This window comes from Caretta caretta, chromosome 19 (genome assembly GCF_965140235.1).
Source record: "Caretta caretta isolate rCarCar2 chromosome 19, rCarCar1.hap1, whole genome shotgun sequence".
Taxonomy (NCBI): Eukaryota; Metazoa; Chordata; order Testudines; family Cheloniidae; genus Caretta; species Caretta caretta.
The window spans coordinates 9443940-9459129 of NC_134224.1; the positions used below are offsets into that span (position 1 = coordinate 9443940).

Here is a 15190-nt window from a genome sequence, read left to right on the forward strand (position 1 = left end):
TGCGCGGTGGCTCACGGGAGGGGGCGGAGTCGCTCGCTCTCTCGCTCCCCAGCAGTAACCGGCGCGGCGGAGGCGCCATGCGCCAGCTAAGCCGGAGGGACGCGATACTGCGCAGGCGCATAGCGGGGGGCTGAGGAGCTATCGGAAGTATGTCGTGATAGCTGCCTGAGTCGGTTATCGCCTTCTACTTCCGGGTCAGGGCCTGATGGCTGACCGGAAGCGGAGGTGAGACGGGAAGAAGAGGAGGCGGTGCCGGTACCGGCGGGTTCCTCCGTGGAGAGAATTTCAGGGGGAGGGGTGGCTGCGGTGGAGGTGCAGGAGGGGTTTGCGGCAGGTAAGGTGAAGCGGGGGGGAGTCGGGGGCGATTGCGAGGGGAGGGGGCGCGCAGGGCGGGGGAGTCGGGGGCCGAGGGGAGGGGGCGAGGGGGGCGCGCAGGGCGGGGGAGTTGGGCCGTTGGGGGGCGCGCAGGGCGGGGGAGTCGGGGGCCGAGGGGAGGGGGCGAGGGGGGCGCGCAGGGCGGGGGAGTTGGGCCGTTGGGGGGCGCGCAGGGCGGGGGAGTCGGGGGCCGAGGGGAGGGGGCGAGGGGGGCGCGCAGGGCGGGGGAGTTGGGCCGTTGGGGGGCGCGCAGGGCGGGGGAGTTGGGGGGCCGAGGGGAGGGGGCGAGGGGGGCGCGCAGGGCGGGGGAGTCGGGGGGCCGTTGGGAGCCGCCTGACTGAGTTATGTACGAAGCGGGAGGTGTTTTACTCTCAGGTATTGCCTCTGCCACTCTGGGTTTATCGGTAAAGTGGGTGAGAGACTGAGAGTCCCAGGCCTGGACTGGGGGGGAGGAGGGTGTGAATACAGGACCTCGCTAACAACACCCCCAGCTTGATCGTTCTGCAAACCTTTCCTTCTCTAGTGCTGCCCTTGCTGGGTTTTAAACAGCAGGGAGGGCTACTCGGAAGCAGGTCACTCTCTCTCTCTCTCTCACACACACACTTTACATATGGGGAAGCTGAGGCACTGCGAGGTGAAACTGATAATCAGCAAAAAGAAAAGGAGGACTTGTGGCACCTTAGAGACTAACCAATTTATTTGAGCATGAGCTTTCGTGAGCTACAGCTCACTTCATCAGATGCATACGATATGGTTAGTCTCTAAGGTGCCACAAGTCCTCCTTTTCTTTTTGCGAATACAGACTAACACGGCTGTTACTCTGAAACCTGATAATCAGCAGTAAGGGTTGACAAGCCAGGAATAGAACAGAGGCTCCTGCTCTAACCACTAGGCCACATTCCCTCCCAGAACCAGGACTAGAATCCAGGAGTCCTGGCTCCTGATTTGACACTGAACCACTTCACCACACTCCCTCCCGAGTTCATCTTGTCCAGTCTTTTTTAGTTGGAATTAAAGCTGCAACACTAATAGTCTCCAATTCTCTCCCTAACACAACAGGCAACTGGAGCGTGCATGTCTAATTTTCATATCGCTTCCTCAGGGGCCCGAACAGTAAAATGCACTGTGTCATCATCATTAAATGTTTTTTTTTAAATGAGTACTATTAAAATAAAGCTCCCCACTCAAACCAAAAAGGTCCCTAGCCCCACTTGGGACAAGGCTAGGAAAACAGATGAGCCTGGCTTTCTCTAATGGGCATATTGAGTTTCTTGTATTTTCCACTGCATGCATCCGATGAAGTGTAGCTCACGAAAGCTTATGCTCAAAGAAATTTGTTAGTCTCTAAGGTGCTACAAGTCCTCCCTTTCTTGTATCACTGTAACTCAAGAGTGAAGCTTGAGTGGTTTGTCTCTTGAAACATGGGAGGTTTCTCATTAATAGTGGAAGCAGCTGAGCTTATCCTGGAGCAATACAACCATACTCCATACTGCAGTTGTTGTCAATTCCTCTTTGGCTTCTCCCCCATTGATTACGCTGCGGGCTCCTGGGTACACCAATGTTTGTACTCTTGTGTAAATGACATGAGCCAGGGGACAGTTAATGGTGGTTCTGTGCATGCTGCAGGCTGAAGAACACTTTGGCAGTGCCCCTCTCTGTCATGCGTAGTTATTTTTGGTTGACTGAGCTGTGATACTGTTAGCATATGTCACTTAGCTGACCTTGGCTCAGTATGGAGGAGGGCTGTCATGTCTTGTTTTCTTTACATGGCTGATGTTTATTTGTCCTTTGCCACACTTGTTGCTCTTGAGCCACCAATTTTGTGGTAGTCACTGCTGAAAAAAGGTGGTGATTTTATCACAGCAAACCTGAGGTGAACTTGTATTTGTATATGAAGGCACCTGGATGCTATGGTGACTGCAGATCTCATTAGAGACAGTTGCTTGCTTCATGAAGTTCTCCACGTAATTCATATAGTACTAATGTTACTGCAAGGGATGAAAGTGAACTACGGCAAATTAACCCTCTCCCATGAGAAATCAAGGAGAGGAAATGAGCCGGGGGAAAAAAATTCCTTTCAGACAACTAACTGCTAAATCTCGAGAGGCCTGCTTACATTAGGGAGACATATTATTTTAAATGCCTTTTTTGGCTTCTCTTTGGATCTTGGCAGTCAGAGCAGCAGCTTCTTGCTGCTGACCTTTGTCAGCATGAGACTTTCTCCGTTGTTTCGCTGGCGCTTGTTAAAACACCCAAGACATGTTGAAAATAAGGAGCTTAAAGGGACACCATCAGCTGAAAGGTAGTCAACTTCAAAACCCTGAGTTAGATGTATTTCCAAGTATACACCTACCGCTGAGCCCCCCCTCCCCCCCAGCCAATCTCTATGGGTTTTTAATCACATTTTACTAGTTTTAAATACCCTTCTCTCTGTTTTGTGAGAGATTCTCTCCCCCCCGCCCCCAAACTCCCATCCGGAACTAACCAGGGGAACAAAAATCCTGTCAAAGGTACAAAGTTGACAAAACAGGAACCCCCCCCCCCCCCCCCAAAAAAAAAAAAAAAACCAAAACAAAACCTAATTATTCTCCTCTGTGCCCATCAGTAGACGATTCTCTTTCATGGGTCTCAAGCATCCTCAAGGCCAGATGGAACCGCCAAAGCTTAATGTTTTTGGATGGTGTCGTACCCTCCCCCTCCGGTTCCCCTACCAGTAAGTGGAATGTTCTGATCCTGTGCTGGGAGTAGTACAGTGTTCAACTGCCTCCAACTGGCAGTTCCTTTTCACTACTAGCAGGTGAGGAGCTCCCCTCTAACTGCTCCTGTGGGTTGGGGGCGTGTGTGTGATTTTTCTGCCTTTGTTCTTTCCTCCTTCCTGGGGAGTGTGAGTTTAGATGTGAGAGGCCTGTCTTTACAAAACCTTGCTAAACACATTTCCTGTCCCCTTTATCTGCCTGAAAACCTGCCTCGTTGGTACCTACCTCTAAGGAGCTCAAATAAGAGATGCCTCAACTTACCCACTATCCTCATTTGGGAGGCAAGTGCCATGGCTAAGAGGGAGAAACTGCCAGTCACCATGGTAACTTCATGGCAGAGCTAAGAGTAGAACCCAGGAGTCCTAGCATCCAGTCTGGCTCTTGAACCATGTGATCACACACTCTCCTTAGTTCATTTTGTACAGTATTTTTCAGCTGGGATTAAAACTGCTTTTTGAGGAAGGCTGCCTGGTTACCTCTATTCAAGGTCCAGAAGTACTGTGAGTTCAGAAGGACAACATCCCACTTGATATTCACCTCAGCTGTTAGGGTGGCAGAATTCCTTGGCCTTAGGGGCCTATCTTAAAACCACTGATGCCCAGAAAAGGGCCACGTTAACTACCCTTCTGATAAACATAGGGCTCTTTGTAAAGTTGACTTCGATATTAATGTTAAATACACAAATGCAGAACTTGTCCACATCTAGGCTCATTGTGGGGTGTTGTTTTTTTAGTGAGAAAATCTGTGTTTTTCAAGGTGAAATAATATGAAGCTGCCTTACGTTTCTTGGCACTGCAATTTGCATCTCTGATTTAATTGATCATCCAGTTTGGGAACCTTCTCTACGGCCTGAGATGGAAACAGAATCAGTAAGTACAACATTTCTTTGAAAAATACTTAATTATGCAGAGCCAGGGGATCCCAAAACTCATTCTGCAGAACACATCATGAGAGAGACCGTCTCATTTGTCATCTCTCTTCCCAGTACCTCAACCTTTATTGCTTGTTTAAGAGCTGCAAGAATGGACTGTCACTTCATATACTCACAATCTATTGGGTTTTATTATATATAAAATTTAGCTATTCTGTTTGAATTGTGAGATTACAAATACATTAAGGAACTTCTTGGTATACCATAAATCAAGTGTTGCTTTGGCTTTCAAATCTATATTATAGGAATTGGTGCATTTATAGCCTGGTGACTCAATTTATTATTTAATATACGGGTAAACAATTTAAAACCAGCACTATCGGGTAGCTTAGGTCCAAAATACAGACTTTGGGTGTCTTAAAACATTTTTGTATCAACCAACTATTAATAGAGGTTTTTGCATGAATTGAAAAATAATAAACTTGTTTGGATTTAAACATTTACCTCCAGAGTTTGCCAAAGTCTAGAAGATGACTATAAACAGACATGAAACTGACTAAGGAGGTGATTTTCAAAGGCACAAATACCAGTTAGGCACCTCACTTTCTTTCATTGGCTTTTATGGTTTTGTAGAAAGAAGATCCTAATTTGAAAATAAATATTGGTACTTGTTGGTACTCTTGTTAACTTTTTATTCTTTTAAAAATGGCTAAAAGAGGTGCCGTAGGTTTGAATTTAGTTTATATGGTGGCTTTTGATACTTTCAGAAATTGCCTTTTTAAAATCTGTTCTTTATTTTTTGAAATATATTATAAAATATTGTCTTGATTCTCAGACTATCCCAATTTGGCAGAACAAGCCCTGTGGCTCATCACGTAGTGTTGTCAGGAGGATTGGGACAAATCTTCCTTTAAAACCCTGTCCTAGAGCATCTTTTGAGGTAAGGGAATGCATGAGAGATTCTGGAAATATATACAGGACTCTGCAGTTCTTTAGCAACAGAAATAATTCTGATTTGCCATTCCTTCCCATAGCAAAGTATAGTATTTTTGAAATTGGAAATGCACCACATGCAGTCAATAGGGTTGTATAAATTATCAGTTTTAACAATTTTAACTCTTCCTAGTTTTGTAAATCCCTGAAATGATCAGTGGCAATCTGGGAACAACACGTTCTATACAATCATGCCTACAAACGGGAAGGAGCGTGAGCTAATGATCAGAGGGGACTGAGTCCAAACTTTTGGATCCTATTCCCAGCTGAGCCACTAACTGAGTGTGTGACCTTGGGCAAGTCACTTAACCTCTCTGTGCCTCTGTTTCCCAAACCATAACATGAGGCTCATGATACATGCCTACTTCATTGGGTGTTTGAGAGTTAGCTCAATAATGGTATTGCTTTGTAGCTGAAAAGTGGCGTTCGTGTGGATGCCAATTTTTTTCCTTTTTTGGCTGCATTTAAGGCAATAGTGAGTACATTTTTGCAGGCTCATTTTCCAGTTTTATGATACACATCAAAAAAGCTAAGAGGACAGTTTCATAAACCAGTACATGAAACGCTGGGTGTGTTTATCTGAATCCATCTACGCTGGCTTAGTACAGCAAAGGCTCAGCTATGAATCTGATGCAGAGATGGCTTCATCATCTTTAAATTGTACCAAATACATTAAACAGAACAAAACCATTATGTTTATTATAATGTCACTATGTTCTTCCTAGGTTCTACCAAACATTTCAGATCTGTATCTAAACGATGGACCTCCAGTCCCCACTCTGGCAGATATTGCATGGATAGCAGCAGATGAAGGAGAAACCTATGCTAGAGTCAGGTATTTTTTACTTTCTTTCTCTCCCCATATCTTTCCGTTCTTCCATTCTTCCTGGGTGTTTTATGAAAGATAAAACAGTAACTGATCAAATGCTCAAAATTTCTCGTCACTTAGGCATCTGACCAGAACAACTCGTTGATTTATTTTTTTCTTTGAAAATTGTTCCACAGAGAGGAGGGGATGAGAAATTTTGGCCAAGGACACAAGGGCAAACTCTTACAGAAAGTGCTAGGGGATACTTAACATTCAACTAGAGTGGCTGGGCTCTTCGCTTTTAAGATCGTAACTGAAAGACCTCCACCTAATAAACTACATGGTGCTCAGGGTATCTACTTCGGAAGGATGAAGGGCTGTCATATCCCTTCTGGGATTCACACCTAGTGGTCCAGGGAGTCCACTTCTATCCATTTCACTTTTTGAAGTTCTAGGGAAGGCCACATTAATATTAATGTCTTGTGAAAAATAAAATGTAGGCCTTTTGCAGTTCGAGAAACTGTGAAATGGGAACAGGTGACGCCCCCATTTGCATACACTATCAAATGCCACTCCATTGTACAGAAATGTAAACCAGCCAGAAGAGAGGAATATAGAATCATAGAATATCAGGGTTGGAAGGGACCCCAGGAGATCATATAGTCCAACCCCCTGCTCAAAGCAGGGCCAATTCCCAGTTTTTGTCCCAGATCCCTAAATGGCCCCCTCAAGGGTAGAACTCACAACCCTGGGTTTAGCAGGCCAATGCTCAAACCACTGAGCTATCCGTCCCCCTCCTGGTTAAGGCTCTAGACTGAAAGTTTGGAGGCTTGCTTTTTTTGTTCCTGCATCTGCCACAGACTTCCTGTGTTGGGCAGCAGTTTTTGTGTAGTTTCTGTGCCTCATTTTCCTCCTTTATAGAACAAGGATAATATCTACCTGCCACGAGTATCCTGATGTATTGTTTGTAAAATGCTTTGTAGTTCTTGGGTGGAAGGCTGTAGAAATACAAAACATTATTGCTTGAGTGGGGTCTGTTCCATTTGTGTGATTGATGGGCTTTTGTGCTGTTCTTCTTAGGAGTGACACTCGCCCATTAAAGCACAAGTGGAAGCCCAGCCCATTCTTTGTTATACAGCGAAATGCTTCAGTCCCCAACTTGAGAAAGCAGGAAGAGAAGCTGCTGGTCTTGAAGAAACCTGGTTTACCGGCCCTCAGTCGGACGACAGAGCTTCAAGATGAGCTGAGTCACCTGCGGAGTCAAATAGCTAAAATTGTAGCTGCAGATCCAGGTAGGAACATAAGTCTTCTTTTCTAACAATAAAAGGCTTGAGACAGTGAACCGTGATGATTCCACGATAAAACGCAGTGAGTACTGGTCAGATACTATATCAAAACATTGCCAGTATTCTGGCTTTTTGCATACAAATGCAAGACAATAGATATTTTGTCGTCTTTGGACCCCTATCTCTAGCATGTGACTTAGCGATCTAATACAATATATGTTTGTAGTGGTATGCATAGCCAAAGCTGTCCAAACAGCTCATTGTTACAACTACAGCTGAGTGGAGCATCGTAGGAGTTTGACTAGTGGGGAGATGACAACCATGCTGATCCTATTGCTTCCTAAGAGCTGGCAGTGGATTAAATGGAATACAACCATTTCCAGCATCCATGTAGTGAACATGAATGACATAAACGGCTAGAGTTGTAGTCAGCCATTGTGAATTCTACGTTTCTTCCTTCCCCTTGTTTGTGCAATGTCCTCTATGATGTCAGTAGAACGAATGGAACTGTTTGTATGTATTGGCATTTGTTTAATACGTTTAATATTTACAGGGGAGGGATAGCTCAGTGGTTTGAGCATTGGCCTGCTAAACCCAGTGTTGAGTTCAATCCTTGAGGGGGTCATTTAGGGATCGGGGGCAAAAATTGGGGATTGGTCCTGCTTTGAGCAGGGGGTTGGACTAGATGACCTCCTGAGGTCCCTTCCAACCCTGATATTCTATTATTCTAATTAGTACTACCAAAATCAACCGTAACTGTACTGGAGAGAGAGAGGTAGAGGGTGTTTTAGTTTCCAGACTGAGCGACTTCCATTGAATGAAAAGGTTGGGGATTTAGTCTTGTCATTCTTGCCCCTAGGTCTGTTGTTGATGTCTAAAAAGGGTTGTTTTCCTCTCTCTTTGGGAGTGTGATGTAAATGTTCTGGTTTTTCGTGACCAGAGATGAGTACTAATTGTTCTCGGGCCAGTTAAGCTTTTTGAGAAGAGGCCATCTGGAGTTCAGATTATAAAGCCAGAAGGGATCATTGTGATCATCTAGTCTGACCATGTGCACAACATCATCTTGAATTAATTCTAGTTGGTTGACTGCTGCCTGTCATAAACACACTGATTTTAGTTGTGTTTTAAGCTAAAAAAATGCAAGTAAATTTAATGTGAAAGGGGAAATTCCATCCTTCAGTTTGCTCTTATGGTCTAGCTTCCGCTGGGTGGCTCTGGAAATAAACAGGATGCTATTTTTGGTGAAACCTCGAAGTACACAGTGGCATCACATGCTTGTTCGTACTGCTGACCAGTCTCAGAGCCGTGCAAGACCAGAAGTACCCTTGAGGCCTTGTCAATCTTACAACTTTAAAACCTTTTAAAAGTAGCAACTTGGCACATTCCTGGAACTTGAACCTTCTCCAAAACAGCTTCTCTTGTAGGAAGCTGCATCTATTATTCGTGTGCAGTGTACTTGAACTGTTGGTGTACAACCAAGGTACAAAGGCAGTGGTTATAATTTGCCTTTCTGACAATGACATAAAAGGGGGGAAATTGTAACTTTGTTATGGCAAAAAATGTGAAAGCCTTTTCCATTTTTAAATAAAATGCAGTGAGCTTTGAGCAGGGGGTTGGACTAGATGACCTCTTGAGGTCCCTTCCAATCCTGAGATTCTGATTCTATGATGTCATGACACTATCTTAAATACTGTTGTTTGTCATGGGAAATTGTGTAAGTGAAATATCCTTTATTCTGCAAATAAATATAGTTTTGCTTGTTTTGTTTTTTTAATTTAAAACCCAGGGCACTCTTCCCTACTCGACTACAGAACCAAATCTAATCCTTCAGGGAGAAGGAGACAGTTGAGTAGGGTGACCCTTCTATGAAAAATACCTTGTCCTAGGATCTGTCCAAAGTCATAGCTGTGACGAACTTACAACCTTATAAACAATATAAGCAATTGCTTATAGTTAGTCCTGTTACAAGGGGAGACACTTACTCATTACATCCTCAGACGTTACTGGATTTAGTTTGAATGTTGGCCTCTGCATTTCAGACATGAATCTTACGTATTCGGTTCAGCCCATTTTAACTTATTTTATCCATCTTTAATATATGAGATGCCCACTTGGAATACATAGGATGTTTTTGTCTAGATCACAATTAATTTTTAAATGAGATGCGGTACAAAGTTGGCCATGTAGTGTATCGATAATCCACTCAGGACAGAATTTGGCCACAAGTTCATGGGTCACAGTTACATGCACAGAATGCCTAGGGGAGAGCTTGTGTGAGTTTGTTTTTTTCAGATGTGGAAACTGAGGCAGAGAGGTTCTCTGGGACAAGACTACACCAGATGAGAGTGAAAAAGCTGCCTTTAGAACGTCAGATTCTTGATTCCCAGGCTTGTATTCTAAGCAGTGGACATGCTGCCTCAAAAGTAACTGAAGGCAGAATTTGACCCTTAAAATGTCAGTGTACACTGCCTCTTAATCAGCTGTTGGTACCTTTCATTCTCCTTAAGCCGTACGGCGTCAGGAACAGCTTTAACGCTTCCAAGTTCAGTAGTAAAATGGGGGTTTAGTGATAGAATAATTATGGCTCTTGCTCAAACCACATGAGCCTTGTCTCATCCCCACCCTCTCCCTATGCCAGGTGATAGTATATTTTTGTGTAACTGCCTACCCTGGTCCAGTCATCATTTTCCAAAAAGATTCACTCAGTGATTTCATGCATGTAGAAATTGTTCTTGCTGGTTATTTTGCTAGGAAACTAGAGTATTTTCCATGCCTTTGGATAGGGCATGGTGCATTCTTTCTTAGAAGCAGACACACTCTGATATGGGTGTGATACTATATTACAGAAAATTAAGAATTTTTCCAAACTCTTCCAAGATACTTTGTGGTCATATTTAGGTTGCATATGTAGAACAATAATTACTTTTTTCCTGATCTCTGGTGCATTTGTACTCTTAGAAAAAGACAAAGCACAGATGAAGGGGGAAAGGCATTAGCTGATCTGTATGGAAAACAATCCGTAATTTAACACAGAATGTACTGTGCAGAGGTCAGGTAGTTTAAGGGAAGTATATTTGCATCTTGTTGTCTATTAAACCATAAGGTATCACAGAACATACACACTAAAAGGCTGAAAGAACTCTCCAGGGGTGGGGGAGACCGTGAAAGTGAAGCATGTACCCTCTTTGGAAAGGCTGTTACCCTCATTCTTCCTCCTCCATGTAAGATCCAAGAGGAGCAATCGAATTAGAAACACAGACTGGAGAAAATGTCTTGAGAGCAAGATGTCGGATCAGTCAACTAAACTGTTCAACTCCCCTTAATTAGAGGAAGATGATGACTGAGCAAATAAGAGGTCTACATGGGAAACACTGATCATGTGTTTCTCCCTCCCTGCTCCTTCCCTGGCAATGTGACCAGGTTTGTCAGCTCGCTTATAAGGGCTTTTTGCAAAGTCTACAGCATATTTTGATTTCAGTACTTTGGAATTATAATTGAGAAAATAGTTGCAGCCAAGTAATCTGATAATCCAAGTGCTAACTACTGTTCTCAATCTCCTTTTGGAGGTGTTGGTGGAAAGTAATAGGTACTGTGCAACTGGCTTTATCTACATCAACAAAATGACTCTGGTCGCTGGAAACTGAAAGCGAGTCTGTGTAGTTCTGTAACTTCCTTTCTGACATAGAAAAGGCCCTTCTAGAAGATGCGTGTACTCTAATGTTAAATAAATTAGGGAAAAATCCAAGGTCCCAAAAGGCATTCATATCAGAGTCAATATTTAAAATGCAGGAGTGCCTAGTTCCCAGTCGTGTGTTCGTACTGTCATGTGTAGAAATGCCTGAGATCCATGTGTAATGGTTTTCAGAACAAAATGGAAAGGAACGACTTGGTAGAGGCATTGTGTAAGGGGGACAGCCCTGGTTAAAGGCCTGGGATGGTGCTGTAGGAGGAAGACCCTGGATTGGAAGAGGAAGAATGGCCTTCTGCTTAAGGAATTCGACTGGGACCCAGGAGACCTTTGTTCTGTTCCCAGATTTCACAGATGTTTTGTTTGTCCTTAACTATGTAACTTAATCTCTGTGCGTGGGTTCCCACCTGTAAAATGGGAATAATGCTTTTCTGGCTCCCAGGGGGCTTGTGAAGATAAAGTCCATCTTTGCAAGATGCATGGTAATATAGTAATGGAGGCTGTATGTGGACCCAGATTTGTAGACAGAAGCATGGTATAAGAGGCAGTGGGGATGAGCGCTGGAGGGGCGGGAGGGCTGTAGGAAGCAGTGGGCATGTGGAGGGTAAAAGGGAAAGCCCTGGGCCATGTTTGTTTTTGCATCACCTGGGGGAGGTTGGCCAAGATCTGAGCTTGATTTATATTTTACTGCTTAGAAAAATAAGGTGATTTGGCACTAGTTTACGTATCCACGTTTATTGTTTTCTTTTTCAGCTTCCGCTTCATTAACGCCAGATTTATTATCTCCAGGAAGTTCAAATGTATCTTCTCCCTTACCTTGTTTTGGATCCTCATTCCAATCTACAACTTCCTTTGTCATTAGTGATATCACAGAGGAGGCAGAATTAGAAATTCCGGAGCTTCCATCAGTTTCCGTGCTTTGTTCTGCAACCTCTGAATGTTGTAAACCAGAACCAAAGGATGTTGACGAGGAAGATTCTGTCTCTCTTTCGAAGGCCAGCAGTTTTGCAGACATGATGGGCATCCTTAAAGACATTCATAGGATGAAACAGAACAAAGATTTGTAAGTCTCTCCTGAACCTCTTTTATTTTCTGAATGAATGTTCCTGTCCTCTTTTTTTTTGTTTGTTTTTGTTTCAAAGCATTGTAGACGCACGGAATATTGTGTTTATCTGCTGGTCCTTCGTGCTATAATCAAGCTTTACAAGGAAATATTTGTTGTACATTAGAACTGCTGCTATTTCTAGATGTTTTATTTGCCTCCAAAATGATTCCCTTTGAGCCAAGCCAAGCCTTTGAATTTAAGGGTAGAAAACACTGGAGAGAGGGGGGAAGTAGTGCAAGTCTGCTAGCACGCTGCTTCGACCCATCCACGCCAAAAATCATCTTGCTTTTTTTATTGTTTAACAAAATGTGTGGGGAGAGGAGACCTCCATGCTGCGACTCTTCATGTGTGAAGCCCTCTGAGACGCTGCCTTACTATTGTCAGATATCTGCACACCTCTAAGCTCTGTGTGCGTTCCATGCAATGTCTGATTAGGCAAACCGCCCACCTCATGCCTTTTTCCTCATAAGTGCTGTCCTGAAAGCAGATTTATCGTACTGTTGTCTTGTAACCTGGGAACGCCAAGTCATTGACATGCTTACCTATGCATTGTCGGGGACAGGACCCTCCCAATGAAGAAATACCTTCTCTAATATTTCAGCTGGCCTTTGTACTGTCCTTGTTTCACATGGACAACATGGAATTAGACTGACGAAGCTCAGCCCTTTCACCAGCGCACCCCAAAATCCATGTGGCCACTTCTGTGGTATTGTGGGGAGCCCTATTCAATATCAGAATAAAGAACATTTTGAATCATCATTATGCTCCTTATGAATGTTATGCCTAATCCAATTAAAGAGAGAGTGTCTGGCACCAAACAAAAGTATACCAAAAAATAAAACACTGAAATATACTCTGTACAGCTCAGCCTGCACCTGAAGTATCATTGCTCTCAAATTTTCCAAAGAAATATTATTCAGAAGTGGAAATATATCCCTCCTCCATTATAATTCTTGTCATTAATCTTTCTGGAGGCTGGAGTAGGAGTCAAACTTAAATGAATTTCTCCCGCTCATGAATACACACTGGATATGTATCCTCTTTTGAATTGCAGATTGAAGTTTTTTCCTGCCCGTCCAAAGGAGCTTTTTTTTGGCATCCTTTGCAATTTTGATTTATCACAGTCAAAGGAGATGTAATTTGCCAAAAAAAAAAAAAAAAGGTACTTGTCGTTTTGCAGGATTTAGCAGGGTTGCATCAATTTCCGTTGTCAGGCATTAGGTAATTTCGTCTGCGATGTCGTATTTGGGAAATGTGAATCATCTTCTTTTGCTGATAGAAAGCCAGACTTTCTTCAGAATGTTAAATTTGAACTCCCATCAGAAATGGGCTAAAACGTAGCTAAAGTGCCTACAAGCATTTGTTACACTTGTGCGACACAATATTTAACCCTAATTGCGTAAATTCATTTTCAAATACATAAAGTAAACTTCCCCTGGAGGCTCCCCTCTTGGGTGAGGGGAAATTGCCAATCACCTGGGGCATATTGGGCCTGGGAATCGTGCACTATGCAGAACAATGCTGATTAGGGAAAGACCTGCAATAATAATTTTTTTCAGCTGGGAGATTCAGGAAGCTCATTCCATGTGTCAGAAGCTGCAGAGAAGGCGGCTCTCCCAGGTTCATTGGGAAGGTGCTTGATGAAGAGGGATTGGTGCGGAGGCATTTCACAAGGTCTTTGAGGGGGACCTGGAGCAAGTTCGTGAAGAGTTTTAGGAACAAGCATGGTGACTTTCTTAGGCTTATTCTTAAAATGACTCTTGAACTAGTGGATACACTTGGTTGAGCAGCTTGGTTAGCGTGAGAATGCAGGTCGCAATATTATCCCCATGTCTGTTCAGTCATCTTGTGTACGCTCCTGCATGGATTAGATATGGAGCGCCACAGTGCCTTCAACAGACGTAGCTGAAGTCCTCCTAAAGCCTTGTCATGGATGGGGTCGGGGCCTTATGGTACAAGTGCTCATATTTTGACTTTATGCCTCCCTGGCCAAAATGCATAGGGATAACTAATGCTGAATGAAAAGGACGGTTCGTGGAATGTTTATATCTTGTTCCTGAACCAGCCGAATAGGAGAAGGAAATAACATGAGTTATGGCTCAGACACAAGGAGAAGATTGCCACTGGGGTGAATATTGGGCTGGAGGGTAGGGGGAGAGAATGTTAGACACGACCTCTCCCTAGGATCAGCAGGAACGGAGCACGGCCACTGAGAACAGTCTAGGTGAAACTGTGCCCGTCTGTGACCCGAGGATTTGAAGGCAATTGCAGACTTTAACTCTTCCAGCAAATATACACCCCCATTGTGCAGGAAGGGCTCTAGTGTGAATCCTCAGGGCATTTCAGATGCTGTGCCGGACAAGTCCTTTCACTTTAAGATTTGATGGTGTTGACATATATGCGGCTGGTTATGCAGATAGTTCTATACAAGGTGTGTGTTTGACTTTCAGGGTAGTATCCTCCTCTGTCCCAGTCATTCTGTTTCCCCAAATGAGATGGAATTGCATGATTCCCCAGGAAGTCAGTATACAGACACCTGAGCAGTAGGTGAGTCTCAGTCCCCAGGATTAGGCTCTTGTAGGTGGGGGGAAGGTAGTCTGAGCCATGGGAATGGTAACACACAGCTATGCAGAACTGAGGGTGGCATAGAGAGAAGAGCCCCAATTTTCTTGCTGCTTATTTATCAGCAGTTCCCATTGACTTCACTGGAAGTCGCTCAGATGCAGGAGCAAGAGAATGGGACCAGTATAATTTTAGGGACTGCGGGTGGTATGCATGGACTGCTCCGATTGTGCTGCTGTAGCACCCTAATATAGACCCTTCCTGTGTCGCCGGAAGGGGATTTTCTGTCGCTGTAGTTAGTCCACCTCTCCTAGAGGTGGTAACTAGGTCGGAAGAATTCTTCCACCCAGCTAGCTGCCTCTACACTGGGGTAGATTGAGTTCACCATGCCACAACATTCTTCAAAGCCCTGAGCAACTTAACTAGATAGATCTAATTTTTAATTGTAGACCAGGCATGTATCTGATGGTTTATGCCTTTATCCAAAGAAGGGGCTAGTCCTTCTCCAGGTAGCTATGTTCCAATGGCCTTATTCCGTGAAGGGGAGCTATTACCAGTAACTATTAGCACAGACGTCTGTAAAGTAGAATGCAAATGTCTTGTATGAGGATATCTAACAAATTCTATCCCACTGGGACTGGACGGGCAGAGAGCCCTGCTTTTCTGTTCAGCCAAGGCCCGTTTCCCACAGGGAATAACTGCTCGCCTGATTAACAGGAGCTGAATCACATTGTATGCAAATTTAT

At 44.0% G+C, this 15190-nt stretch overlaps 1 protein-coding gene across 6 annotated transcripts in view; it reads left to right on the forward strand.

Moving 5' to 3' along the window:
* The window catches only part of MTFR1L (mitochondrial fission regulator 1 like), a 23185-nt gene continuing 7995 nt past the window's right edge, over positions 1-15190 (forward strand). The window contains exons 1-6 of one of the 6 annotated variants that reach the window (XM_075121313.1): positions 1-334; positions 3865-4000; positions 4838-4942; positions 5721-5830; positions 6884-7095; positions 11531-11840. In XM_075121313.1, coding sequence (XP_074977414.1) covers positions 3986-4000; positions 4838-4942; positions 5721-5830; positions 6884-7095; positions 11531-11840 — 752 coding nt within the window. In that variant the 5' untranslated portion in view covers positions 1-334; positions 3865-3985. Of the gene's footprint in view, positions 335-2980; positions 3089-3864; positions 4001-4837; positions 4943-5720; positions 5831-6883; positions 7096-11530; positions 11841-15190 lie in introns of those variants that run through there. The other 5 variants (XM_048825490.2, XM_075121315.1, XM_075121314.1 and 2 more) reach the window with 5 other exon arrangements.